General features: G+C 40.4%; 1 protein-coding gene across 1 annotated transcript in view; it reads left to right on the forward strand.

Annotated features, from left to right (window-relative positions):
* Positions 1 to 579: 579 nt before the first annotated feature.
* klf8 (Kruppel-like factor 8) overlaps positions 580 to 15065 on the forward strand; it is a 48543-nt gene continuing 34057 nt past the window's right edge. Inside the window, exon 1 of the mRNA XM_053332176.1 lies at positions 580 to 726. Coding sequence (XP_053188151.1) covers positions 580 to 726 — 147 coding nt within the window. The remainder of the gene's footprint in view (positions 727 to 15065) is intronic.

The following is a 15065-nucleotide window of genomic DNA, read 5'->3' on the forward strand; positions in this document are numbered from 1 at the left end:
TTAGGGCCATCACAAGGGTCAGCGCCGGTGGGTGGCGTTTTGGTCGGGTCATTCAGTCATTTGTGTCACTGAGAATTAATGGGAAGCAGATATTCTGGTGAGCAGAAGGGAAGTAAATGTCAGATCTGTGCTTTTCATTATTCTCTATTCCAATATAGAGTCAAACTGAGCTGCACAGAAATGCAATTTTTATTTTAACAAAATTGTTGCTTTTGATAACTTCTCTACCATCTAACAATTCACAGATAATTTGCAATATATGTAAAAAAATAAAACAATATGAACCCTATTTCTGATTTTTTTTTTTTTTTTTGACCACATGCTTGAAGAGTAGGTGTAAATGAACTACAGCCCAAGTTACCTAAAGCTTTACTACCAAGACAATAGTCTGGTTTCCTGTATGAACCTCTGAGTGAGTGAAATGAATCCAGACCATCACATCCTGGATCAGGGCTACGTCTAAGCTAAAATTCACATCAGGAGCAGTCAGATTATATTTTGAAGTCAACAATTTTAGACAGTAATGTGTTTCCAACTTTGTGTCAGGTTGAGTTTATCCCTTTTTTTTTCTGTTACAACATGACTATGCCCCCGTGTGCACAGAGCCAGGTCCACGGCTGGCGTGCGCAGAGCCCTGACCTCAACTCCATCCCCATCCAACGCAGGATGAACTGGAACACGGACAGCCAGCCAGGCCTTATCATCCATCAGCTGCTGACCTCACTTGTTTGAATAAGGAACGAAATCCTTGCGGCCAGGTTCCCAAAATCTTGTAGAAAGCCTTCCCAGAAGAGAGTGGAGAGTAGATAGGAATACAGTGTTTGGGTTTCAGTCATGTAGTGCAGCTCGGAGAGTGGCTAGAACTAGAACTTCATGTTCCTACAGATATTACGTCACACTCGGAGAGAAAGGCGATCTTATAAAGCAATTTCACCGTGATTTAATAATATCTACAGTTGAAGATTTTGAATTCATGTGGGCTGAGTGTTCATTTATCGGTCTGATTTTGCAGAAATATAGAGAGATGATAAATCTTGACACTGATTGGTCACACTTTGCCTGCATTATTGAGGCAGGACACCATGTTAACTTGTTGCTAATGTGCTGCACAGTAGCTTGCAGTGTCTACAGGAGGGTTAACAGACTTTCTTGCCCTGGATTCAGCAGAGCAGCACAGGGGGAGGCTGGGAGGGGGGGGGGGGGGCAGAGTTGTTGTCGGTGTCACGGTGTCTTTTTTTTTTTTTTCTGTGTTTGCTGGGCGGCCCTGCTCAGGCTGGCCTGCCCCAGGGCTTTAGGGCTATTTATAGTCACACAGCACCGTTTATATGGTGACGGTAGATAGAGCAGAGCAGAACTGGCTCATTCTCTTTTTAATGTTACCAAAAAAGAAAGAAATCAACCCTGAACCCCAAACATTTGTGCCTTACCTGCCACAGCTAACAAGAGAAAGCATCAAAGTGCGTCCACGCTAGATCCATCTTCACAGCAGAGTGTTTCTACTGAGCTGCTGATCTGAGCTTGGTTTTGGTTTCTCATCTTTTTCATCACCTTGAAGAGAATTCAAACCTGGACTGTGTTTAGTGCTAAGTTTAGCAGAAGAAAAACAATACCTCAGTGTCTTCCTGCCACCAGTGTGTACAGTGAATGCAACAGAGGTGATTGAGAACCACAAACAAATCACAGCTATAGCCGCATGGAGATGTGGAATGGATTCCATCTGCACAATTAGAAATTTTAAGGTTGTATTTTGAGACAGGCACTCATTAATGCTCACCTGGCTCTGCTACAGCATGTGTAACCTGGTCGGCTCTTGTATGTGTCGTCAGTTTCAAACAGGACCGCTGTACTGGAGTTTTGTTACACTGGTTCAGTATTTGTCAGATCTGTAAACAAAATAGTTCCCTGTTCCACTCCTGGCATTAGTTTGGTCAACGAGTTTTTGGAGGAACTGGGATCCAGTTCAAGTCGTGATGGACTATTTGACTTTGTTACAAGCTCCACAGACTGCTGCAGTACTCGGAATAAGAGGCAGACCCTCTCTATTAAAGATGTCCTCCTCCTCTTTATTCTTCACTACTAGAGTCTACATGTTTACACCATCTGGAGGTGACACAGAATTTTTCCCTCCATTACGCCATTGTGAAAAATCTTATATAAAATTCAAAGTGGTGCTTTAAAACCATGTCAGTGATAATGAGGAACTTTTTTAAAGAGTTTTTTTCTTACATCTCACATCTGTGTCAAGTTGACAACTAAAACTTTAAGAAACATTTAATACGTTTCGTCTCATCTTTCTTACTGACTGACTATCCAGATGTAAATTCCACACACTTGTGCTTCTTCTTCTTCTTTCTTTTTTTAACCATTATCATCATCAATCAGAAACTAGCTATTTTAGCTAATTCCGGTGCATTTACATTTTCATTAGAAATGTTCATGAATGTACAACGTCCCTTTTTAAATAAATAAACTAAACTAAAAAAAAAAAAAAAAAACTAAAGATAAAACTAAAGCTGGAACAATTAATGGGTGTACGAAGTCAGATGCATGTGATTAGGTAGATATTGTGTACGTACATCCAATAAATATCAAATATAAAAGTCTTGACACAACTTCAAATGCAAATGGGACCTGTTGCTCACATGAAATTGATCAAAGAAGCAGTGAACACAAACAGCCAAAAGGACATATTGTAGGTAAAAGACACCCATGCACATAACCTGATAATTGGGCTAAATTGTCATTTTATTGTCACTGCAGTAGCCTATTCAATTTGACGTTGTGTCAGAGATCAACATGTTAAAAGTTGTCATTTCTCTACAACATACTGTATAGATCTGTCCATCTCATACATAGGTTGTCTCCATTTTGGTGGCCATTTTTTGTCACCAGGTAGATAGTTTCTCCATTCCCAATCCCACCACACAATAGTATTTGGATTTCAAACACATTTATACAAAAAAATAAAAAAGAGAAAAGCAGCACATCGTCAAAACGTATGAAAATAACTGGTGTTTTTAATGTTGATAGATTTAGTCAGCTAATCATTTCAGCTCAATCCAGATCAATTTGAATCGCTGGAAAAGTTGGAGATGTGGGATGTTTGGAAAGGCTACCATCATCAGCACATGACATGGTTGAGAACTCGACAAATGGAAGACGTTACAAAGTTCAAGCAGGCAAGGCCAAATGTAGCAATTCATTGTGGTCATGGTTTTATTTGCCAGTAAGACTATGCCTAATTTGAGTTTGACTTTAGCGCCTGTGGCTGGATGAAAGTGATTAACTGGCAAATAATTTGTTAGCTGTCAGTGAGTCACCAGGTTGATCAGAAAAAAACAGTTTGGTATATAAATATCGAGATAGAGAAAATAGAAAGGTGGTGGAAGAGTTGGAAAAAAAAACCCAGCAACTCTGAGCTTGTTTACACACACACACACACACACACACACACACACACACACACACACACACACACACACACACACACACACACACACACACTCTGGGTGCGTTGGAACAGCTTGGCCGGCGCAGTAGCCCATCTGTGTTGACTATACATTGAAGTGACAGTTTAACTCTGTCTGTCTTAATGTGCTAATCTGTCATCCTTGTATATTTCACGATTCTGGTAACATCTTGGCATCCCAGATTTTTCTTCTGTTTATTCCACACAAACAGGAAACCCAAAGCGATAATCATTTCCTGGACATTTCATAGCAGATAGCAGCCACAGAAACACAAAGGTTTATTCAAGGTAGAATTTATTGACGCTATAGTGAGATAGTCCTGATTAGAAGCTTTTATCTTGGAAATACAACAGGAAGTGTAGAGTTGCCAGGGGACTTTGCAAAAAGCTCTTCTGATTTTTTTCTTGTTTTCTGTATTTTATCTGGTCCGTTAGGCAGCCAAGACACACTTCTGAAGGCACGGGGCGGACTTATTTGTGCAATGACCTGTGTTATTAGGCCAACAGTGTTTTTTCAGCCTGTCTAATAAAACTGAGAAAAGGCTTCATTTGTGGTTTGGAGAGCTGAGTCAGTGTCTAACTCTTCTTCTTGTACTCCTTCCTCGTCCTCCTCCTCTCTGTTAGGTCAAGGTTTCTTTTAATCTCTGGTCCTCGTTTCTCCTTCCCACTATCAGCGTGTTACTGTCAACTGGGTGACTGGCTCTTCATTTGAGTGAAAGATTAGTTTGAGTTTGGTGGATGACTAGTTTTCTGGCCACTCAACTTCCTCGTCATAAATGAATATCAGTTAGCTGGTTAAGTGACTAAGAGCACTTTTACACAGAAATCCTATTTTATGGTATAATACAGTACAAACCACATATTTTATACCCTTCATACCAGACTATTGGTTACAGTATTTACCTGTGACCAGCAGTCTGGTCTTTGCAGTTTACACAAGACCATGTCTAATTTGTTGTGTGTAATGCTGTTGCTGTATTGTTGTCATAGTAAATATTCAATATGGTGGATTTCTGATGTTTTAAGGTATACTGTACATGTTTAAAAGGATGCTATAGGAGAAAATGAAGAAAGTGTGTCTGTATTAGTCTAGACAGCCCAAATAACACATTCTTAATACCTGTCAATGATTGATTTTTGATAGAAAGCAGTTCCAATCTAAACACGTTAAACCATTGTAAGCATTGTTTTTGTAAGCTTTACATTTTTAATGAGCATGACAGTTGAAATGCCATTCATTTTAAAACCTGGACACATTAAAAACACAGACAGGAAGTGAACATATTTTATTTAAACATTTTGTTTTATGGCTGGGAATAGACTATCATGTCATCGACACTGACTCATGTAGTAGTACTCATGTAAGTAGCTGATTAGATAAAATGAAAAGAAAACCCCCATAAACACGAGACAGAGAAGAGGAGTGTAATCGTAAAAGATAATACGAAAATGAAAGTTATTTTTTAAAGCTTCAGGGGTAGCTCGTCTCAGGGCGGTTAATAGAGACCGGTGTGGCTGGTGGTGACACCCAGAGTCTCCTGTAGTGGACAATATCGGTACTAATGGCAGGAACAGAGTATAAGTTTATCTGAAGGTCATAAAGCTGTTGGGAGTTTGTCATGTGATCTTTTGCTTTAGAAAGAACAGCTTTGTTAGGACTCGGGTTTGTTTTATAACAGCTCACGTCTTTACTTAACATGCTTCTCTTCCTCTCTGCTTTCCTTTTTCCTCCTTTTTTTTGTTGTTGCTTGCCCTCCATTCATATTCAGCATGTGATAAATACAGATTTCATGTCATGTGCTGATGTGCTTATAGCAAAGAAGAGCATACAGTACATGAGAACATTTAAGTTCATTCTTCCTGTTGAATCTTATTACTCTTTGCAAACGTTTTGGGCTGCCCCTGTAGGAAGAATTCGTTAGTATCACCGCTAACTCTGCCCGTTGAACCACACTAAGGAGAGAAGCAAGTAGTCCTGCGTACAAGCTTCATTAATCATTCAGAGGAATGTGTGTAGAGTGAGAATTCCACGGTGCTACAGTAGCTCCAAGGTATGCAAAGTTTCCAACTAGCATGTACGGTACTTCCAAAGAACCCCGGCAGGTAATTATATGTATAAACACATACACACCCACACACGCTCACACACACACATACACACACACACCCATACTCACGTCCTGTGCCTGGAGATTATATCAGTGGAAGCATGACTTTGACATAATTCTGTGGAACTGGGATTGAGTACGGGTATGTGTATCATAATAAAACAGAAGTATGAACACAATTGACTTCATAGTGTAAAATTAGAACTTATCTACATTTGTCAGACCAGCAAATAGAGAATGATCAGATGTGTGTGTGTGTGTGTTAATAATATCTTTTTAGTTTTGGGTTAACATTGTTACTTGTATTATTTTAGTTGTTTAACTGTACTGCTTGAAAAGGCTGGACTGCAGTGTCAGCAACTTATCTTTTTGGTGAATTCAAATGCAATGTATGACTTGATACTTTCCATAACTGTGAGTGGAGCTGCAATAATCAATCAATTACTCAGCAACTAATTAAAAATTAAATAATGTTTTGTGTCATTTTGGTTGCAGCTTCTTAAATATAACTGCACAGAATACTCACAGAAAGGATGTTACAACTCAGGAAAGTCATTGTGGCGACAACTATTTTATCTTATCTTCCACCAGGAACAGTTAGTCAATGCACAGCCTTGCAGCATGATTTTGCATTGCAGCAAATGTTTAATCACGTTCTACTTTTTTTGCCAGATGACGCCATTTTGCAGAGCCCTCTGCGTTGGTAACCCCTCTGTGCCAACACACTGGCGTCATTCAAATAAATGAGGGGGCTGTGGTTTAATGTCCCTAATGTGGCTGATGACGGTATGAACACTGCCTTGGTGTAGCTTGGCCAGTTTACCTGAAGGTGTTTGCTGTCACGACATGCTGTAAAGGACAAAGGTTCACGTCACCATCACGCATAGTTACAATCGTCAACCAATAAGGCAGGGTTTTTTTTATAGTGATCAGCTCGCACCCTCAACAGCTGAGAGTAGAATAGATTTAGAGCTCAGAACTGCAAGCCTAGAATTTAGAAAAGGCAGCTTACTGTATATGTAAGGAGTTATAATGCAGCAGCTCGAGGTTGTTAGGAGGCCTGAGCAAAGGGAAACGGAGAGGAGAAGCTTCAGGACTGGATGTTCAAGGGAGAGGAAGTGAGTGTGTGTATGTGTGTGTGTGTGTGTGTGTGTGTGTGTGTGTGTGCATGTGTTCAAGTGAGTGAGGCTTCATTATTGGAGGGCAGAGTGTAGCTGACTGTGTGCTCCTAGTGGGAATGTGTGACTGTGAATTATGTGAATGAGTGTGTGTGGTGTGGTGGGAGGGTGGTGAGGGGTGGGGCCTGTAGAGCTGTGTGTGTGTGTGTGTGTGTGTGTGTTTGTGTGTGTGTGCGCATACACACAAACACACACACACATTCTTCTCGGTGGGCTGCTGTGAATGTTTGCCGCATGCCAGTGTGCATGCCTGTGTTGACGTGTGTGTGTGTGTGTGTGTGTGTGTGTGAATTTTCCTTGTGCGTGTGAGGATATTGGCCGTGTCACCTCAGATTAGGCCCTGATGCGATGGTGGTGGTGGCGGCGGTAGAGAATGACCCCCTACCAACCACGCCACAGTCATTAACGGGGGGGAAAGAATCCTGTCGCCATGGTAACCACGGCCGCGCTGCCAAAACGGCCACAATGAAAAGAAAAGGGGGATGTGGGAGGCGGGTGAAGGAGGAGGATGAGGATGAGAAGGAGGGGTGGGGAGGGTGTGTCTGAAATTGTGTGAGCGGCGAGAGATGTAGAGGTTGATGTAGAGAATGATAGAAAGACATCAAACGAAGAACGAGATCTGTACGCTGAACACACACACACGGTAGAATTTCTTGGAAAAAAATGATACTGATCTTGTATCTGCATGTTTTGGAAACATTTATGTTTTACTTTCACATTAGTGAAGGAACTCGAGGTTGAACTGGAAGTGGAGATCAGGTTTAAGGTGGTCATAAGGTCAGCTGATCACAATCACATGTGTTCACAGGGTTCACATTATACAGGGCAGAACGGTACTCACAAAAAATAAATCCTCCTTTTTTCCATCGTGTTTGGATACATTTGAAGTCCTGTTTGTTTAACATTGTGTTGGACTTTTTACTTCATTCCTATACTGGACGATTGTGGGGGTTTTTTGTATGTAAATTGCAATAATTAGTCAATTAGTCGATTGTGTTTGATGATAAAATATTTAATTCAGTCATTTTTCAAGCAAAAGTACCAAAAGGTCTCCATTTCATGCTTCTCAAATGTGATGAAATACTGTTTCTCATTGTCATATATAACAGTAAATTTGAATATCTAAAGGTTGTGGGCTGTTGATAGCTGAATCGATAATGATAATTGTTGGTTGGAGCATTAGTAGGATGGTGTGAACAGGAGTCGATACACTAGGAGTCGTGATCTAATATTTTTTCTTCCGCCAGACTTTGGAGAAAATCCCGGGAATCGTCTAATACAACATCACAGTAAACAAACTATTCCCAAGACAGATAAGCTAAGAAGAAACTCGGAGCGGTGTTAGATTCTGTGATTCACTTATGACAACATTTGTTTGGAGTGAGAAAAGGAAAGCTTGAAATCTCTACAGTTTGATCTGTAGACATTATTCTGCAGTTTACTAGCAGCAGGAGAAACATGGAACCTGCCTAAGCACAACTTTTCTAAAATATTAAAAGGAAGTCTCCCATCTTGGTTCCCAAATCCATCCTAGTCTAAATACAAATACAGCTCCTTTCAAGACTGAGAGGCAATAACCTTTTAAAATACGATTCAGAATCATCTTTATTGGCTAAGTGTGTTTACATGTGCAAGGAATTTGTCTCTGGTTTAGTGGCTCTTAATGTACTTACGCAGAATAACAACAGAGCAATCTTCAGAAATATAAAAGAGGAATGACTTCACTATACAGATGAAAGAATTTCTACAAAGTGTAAACAAGATATAAATACTGCAAAGAAGTGAAGAGTGCACAGTAATGAGAGTAACTTTAAATGGGGGTATAACGTTTGTATTTTGGACTAGAATAAAGTTGGGTACAGTGCGTATTATAATGTTCCAGCAGTGAGTTGACAGAGAGGGGGAAGAAACTGTTCCTGTGTCTGATGGTTTTGGTGTACAGTGTTCTGTAGCACCTAGGGGAGAAGTTGGAACAGATTATGTCCAGGGTGTGAGGGGTCTGCAGTGATTTTCCAGGCCCGTTTCCTGTCCCTTTGGAAGGTGGGCAGATCGACACTGATAATCTTTTCTGCAGACCTCTTTTCTGACTGTCCGTTGTAGTCTCCTCCTGTCTTGTTTGGAGGCCGATCCAAAGCAGACAGTAATGGAAGTGCAAAGAACAGACTCGATGACTGCAGCTTAAAACTGGATCAGAGGCTCCTGAGGCAGGTTATATTTCCTGAGCTGGCACAGGAAGTGAATCCTCTGCTGGGCCTTTTTAGATGACTGTGTTGATGTTGGACTCCCTCTTCAGGCCCTATGTTGACTGCATCATCCACTGACCTGTTTGCCTGGTAGGCAAACTGCAGGGGGGTCCAGCAGGGGGCCTTTGATGTCCTTCAGGTGGTCAACACCAGTTTCGCAAAGGACTTCATGATCACAGGATGCCAGTATGATGGGCCTGCAGTTGTTAAGTCCAGTGATAGAGGGTTTTCATCAGTTACAGCGTGTCCTTCCCTCATTTTCTGTTCTTCCTCTACAGAATTTTGTTCAACTAACTGCAGCGAAGACAATCTGCTTCCTGTTTACACCCGCATGTGTGTACCCAGTGTACATGAATGGTAATCTGATCTGCATTTTAAGGCGTGTTAGTGTAGACAGAGATCTTTTCCATTTTAGTTTCAGTTGGAGCCGGAGCACCAGAGGGAGCGGGGGAGTGGTGTGAGAAAACTTGGTGAAATGAACACCAGATGGGCAGCAACATTTTGGGGGTAGCTGCAGAGAGGTGTGGTGGCAGACATGAGAGCTCCAGTAGTTCAGGAAGTGTTGGCAATAGCTGTCATATTTGAGACACACCCATGGGTACTTGCTTTCATCATGGTGATGGAAACGTTTTGACATGGGCATCCTTTCCAGTGAGGTAATACAAGCTAGGTCTTGTCTAGACTAGGCTTCAAGTGGTGTTATTGAGAAGAATTAACACTGTCTCTATTTGGCTGACATTTATGTCAAATCAAATGCTATCTTATGTTTTTCTAACTTAGTGATATGAATCGTCTCACATATCGTCTTTCCTCATTGACTGTCTGTAGCTCTAAGTACTCCAGTTGTCTTTGACCGTGTAATAATTGTCTATCTTGATGGAGTGAAACCATGTGCTTCAAAAATGAAAGTGAACAACATAACTGATGTTTTCACAGTATGGCATGTGCATAAAGCTGTCAGTTAATGGCACCTATTGAGACATGGAGCAGAACTGTGGTTTGAAATATGCATAAAGAAATTCTCCATTTGGTGAAACACATTAGCTGTTGAGTATGCAAGGTGTCATGCACCTGCTGAGCTGGCGTACATTTTTCACAAATGGTTTTTCATTCTGTTCATTTGTGTCATGTGTGGAAATGAGCTCTGAAACATGTGATTTCTAGTTCTCTGAATAATAAAAAAAAACTCAATAACTTTAGTGAAATCAGGCTATTAACAATTCAGGTGCCAAACAAGAATATTATTTTATTGAAACAGACTGAACAACAACATGCAGTCCCTCTTTGTTACCTATCAGTGGGTGTGGAGCGGCATTGTTGTTGAACTCAACTGTTTGTGAAGCCTCCTATTCAACACCCAAAAAACTGACAACGAATGTGGGTGACTGACTGACTGCTGGTTCTGTTGTGAATGTTAGATTTGTGGTAGGACTGTTTTTTTATTTTTTTTTCCATCTACAGTAAATCTGCTCCACAGACCACCTGAAGCTTCTTCAAAATGTCCCCATTGTGGTTTGTCCTTCCTATCTACACATATCCAGATGTTCTCCATCATATCATTCACTGTTAATATCTTTGTCACTCCAATAATGCTCACTTTTTTGTTATTGCTATTTTTCTGCTCACACTTTTAATTTTCGTAATTCAGTTTCCGCGGGTAACAACTTCCCGTGCTGCCTTCTCCAAGCACATACATGGATCCAAACATTTTAATAATATAATAAATAATATAATTAATACTTTATTTTTGGATAGGGACAGTGCACATTGATGAACATCGATATTAAAACATCTCTGTAAACATACCGGATTATAGCAAAGCTGCTAATTTGCATCCGTTGTCCCTAGTGATAATAATAGTAGAGAAACCTGCACTCTCCATGAGAAATCTACCCAGGGAAATCTATTTTTATTTAATCCCATACCCTGATTAAGGAAATTGATGTCTCTTTTACATGATGGTTAAGCCTTCTGGAGAAAGCCGACTGTATCCTGGTTACTCAGTGCATTCAAATGGAGAAAGCTGACTTAATTAAGAGGGACGATCTAAAAGATGGGCAGGTTGATTGTAATCTAACTGACTGTAAAGGGTGTGATGAGATTGTGTCAGTCCAATTTATCTATTGATTTGACACTTTTTTTCCCAAAGTGACGTACAAATGAGGTACATACAAAGATATAGAAATGTGCTGTGTATGTGTATATATGGTGAACTGAAGTCAAGTGGTGTAACTTTTCTTTTTTTTAAGGTATTGGTTGAGTTATTGCTTCCTGTTGCTTTCTATTGTCTACAACAAGGAAACAAAAGTAGACGTATGATATTGTGTTTGTCTTGTGCAGAGAGGCTCCTCTTTTAGCGTCTGTTGAATGACTTTCAGTTTCTTTTTGGTAACGCTTGCGCAGACAGCTCGACAGACAGGGGACGTGTTTTATAACCACTTGTTTCACAGTGTAAATCTTGTGGATGTGTTTTAAGTGTGCGTGTATGTTTGCCCACACTCGCTCCTGTTTGAGGTTGGTTCAAGCCTATAAGTGCTTTGAATTCAGTGTGAGCTTTAGAGAAGTGCTCTGACCACATCATTGTGGTTTGGGCACGTGTGTGTGTGTGTGTGTGTGTGTGTGTGTGTGTGTGTGAAAGAGTAAAATGTACTTAACTTAGTGTACTTTGTCTAGTGTGTATGTGTGTGTGTGTGGATAAGAGGGTGTGTAGGGAAGTGGTGGCCGACTTTGCGTCAACAGGGTGTGGTATGATAACAACCGGGCAGCTTCTCTCTCTCTCTCTCTCTCTCTCTCTCTCTCTCTGACTCTGTCTCTCTCACTCTCTCTCTCTCTCTTTTTCTCTTTCTAGGTCTCTTTCTCTCTCTATCTGCCAGCCAGATGGAGACACACCCAGTTCTTCATTGCACTTCTCTGCATACAGTATTTGCTATGTGTGTGTGTGTGTGTGTGTGTGTGTGTGTGTGTGTGTGTGCGTGCATGTTTTCTGACCAACATTTTAGAGAATCACAAGGCCACAATATGTCACTGTTTTTTGATCTACATGGAGGTAGATGGAGGAAAAAAAGCAAATCACTGGTAGAGGAGATCTTTATGTTATAAGTAACTAAATTGTGTCTCTACAGAGAGCTGGCCATATTTGGCCTGATACCAGTTTGCAGCATCTGTCGGCTATAAAAGAGCCAATCAGCAGTTTGATATTTAAGCAACATGAGTCAACTAACAGAGCTCCAGAAAAAGCCAAATAATCTGAGCTGAAAACAGCAAGAGCAAAATAAAATCAGGGTGTGAAGATGTGCTTCTCAACCTTTTTGTCATTGATCCCTTAGAATAAAGCAATGTGTACATGGGAACCCTTGATACATGTTGCATTATCTACCGATCATTGTTTACCAGTGAAGTCATTGATTATTGTTTTAGTTCTTGGTTTTTTTCCACAGAATGTCAGACAATGATGACAGTTCCTCAAATGTCCATTTTTGTGTGACTAATAGTCCAAATCCCAAAGATATTCAGTTAATCATCATGTTCAAAAAGAAAAAGCAATAAATCATCACTTCTGAGAAGCTGAACCTTTTTATTATTATTAAATGATTATATATAATATATATATAAATAGTTGCTGATTAACGTTCTTTTAGAGGATAGTTAATCATTCATAAGAAATACAAATTTAGAGGAAAGCTTGACTCAACCCCCCCCCCCCACACACAAACACACAATTTTCTGTTCAAAATAAATATATTTACCTTTCATAAAAACATTTTTTTTTATCCTGTCCTATCATCTTGCAAACCCTTTGATTCAACCAGCGACTCCTTTTGGGGGTATCCACTTTTTTAGAAGAGCAAAATCAAATAAAACAAACCCCCTCCTCCTGCAAAGCCCCCCCCCCCCCCCACCACCCCCCCACCCCACACACACACACACACACACACTATTGCTCAAATACTACCCGTAAAGTAACAATGCACTAATTCCAGTATTGCTTCATAGAGATCCTGTCATCTAACACATTTTAACACATCAATGGTTCTTTAAATATAAAGATTTTCTGTCTGCTTTGCATCAAGAATATGAAACAAACAACAAACATCAAAACCTAAATGCATAAAGTGTAGTTGATGGGGGGATGGGGGGGGGATCCCCCCAAAGCTCTCTAACCAGCACTCAGCAAAGCAATGAAAACCATCCATCTGTTGTTGTTAGAATAACGACAAAGAGAACCAAAACAGGATAGTGCTAAAAGCATGTGCATTAACAGAGGTGTGGAAAGTGAAAAGGAAACAACACATAAAGAAAAAAGGAAAAGCTAAATTAATTCATCTGAAAGTTCCTCAAGTCAATATTCCGGTTTTTGGCAATGAAAAATAAATGAAATAGTGTTGTCTGCACCTCTGTAGTAAATTATATATTTATTTATTTATTGTGCTATCACATGTCTACCGAAGTAAATCACTTGGCGTAATGACAACTTCCTAGTCCCCAACACTACACATCCATCCTCTCGCTCTTTCATTCACGCCAATCCTGACCTCCCTGTTGATTCATTAATCCGTCTCACTTTCCTCCCCAACTTTTCTCTTTCTCTCCCTTTGCCTCCAAAAATGTGTTCCTGTCCCTCTGCAAGACAGCCAATATTGCACAACAGCATTGACCTTTGACCCCGGTGGTCAGTAAACACCTCCGGCCGGTTACTGTTGTTGTAGGAAACCTGTCAGGCGGCCATCAGCTGTTGTTTTGACTTTCTTTGCACTTAGATCCAACAAAGTCTGAGGTCAGATCAGATCATGTGGTTATTTCATCATTGTTTTCAGTTCAATTTGATTCTCTTGAACTAACCCAACACCCCTTAGATAAACTCAACATGTTTTTTTTTGTTTTAGACATTTAATAAACCAACAAAACGAATGAATTGAGAAAGTATTCCTAAGTGCAGTACTTTTAACCACTACACACTAGATCTTATTATTGTTCTGCAAGTTTCTGTCCTGATTCAGAGCAATCTGCAATAAAAAACTAAAGTGGTGCTAGCTTTTTTAGGTTTCATTTTTTTTCCCCCTGATTTTGCACATATTTACTTTGTCACATTGTGATTATACAAGAAAAGTGGAAACTATGAATTATTCACCATGTTGCACACCTGTAGCACTTCTTGAGTCTTAATGTGCCACCTCATGTCTCATTTGAGCATCAATTTCTAAATGACATCAGTAAAATAGTAAATTAATTCTGCCAGTAGGATTTGACTAATCTTACTGAACCATTTTAAAGTAAATTAGTTTTTACTCTTCTTCTTTTTCTTTTTTTTTAACTCTCTTGTCAAGTATAACCCTGATTTTTCAAGATCATCAATGAAGGACACGAGAATCAAGTGTTCTTTGTGACGTTGGCCCATGAACAACACATGTCTTATCATGAAGTGTGCGTCTGTGTGTGTGTGTGTGTGTGTGTGTGTGTGTGTATATGTGTGTGTGTGGCAATCAAGGGAGTCACATCTCTTGTCTCTCCAATGAACATCAGAGCAACTCCAGCCTCGAACTCTGTGCAGCACCTCCTGCCCTTGCCCTGCCTAAGCACGCAAGGCCCCTCTGAGGAGGAGGACCTTGGCCCTTTAAGAGGCGGTGGGCACTTCTTCAGCTGCAGGAGGGGTGGAGGGAGTGAAACTGTCAGGGAGTGGTGCGGGGACAGGAGATAAGTTACAGTGTGAAGAAGAAGTAGAGGTGCAGTTTCAGTGCTCTGTGTGCGCGTGAGTGTTCGCCACATCAGCGTGTGATGATATAACACTCAAGTATGGTGTGATCACTGCTTTTTTACCTCGATGTATCATCTCAGTTGAGTTATTTATTATTTTATTAGTATACGTATATGGAAATTGATTTATGTAATTAGAATTTATTTAAGGTAAAGGTCAAAACTGAGATGGGACCATAAAGATTTGAGCGGAGGGTAATCAGGAGGAGAGACTTGGGGAGGAGACAGTGGTATGAGTTAAATAAGGAGGAGGAAGAGGAGGAGGAGGGAGAGGAGGAGGAGGAAGACATAGACATGTAAGGTCACAGCTGTTTGA

Source organism: Scomber japonicus, chromosome 13, assembly GCF_027409825.1.
Source record: "Scomber japonicus isolate fScoJap1 chromosome 13, fScoJap1.pri, whole genome shotgun sequence".
Classification (NCBI taxonomy): Eukaryota; Metazoa; Chordata; class Actinopteri; order Scombriformes; family Scombridae; genus Scomber; species Scomber japonicus.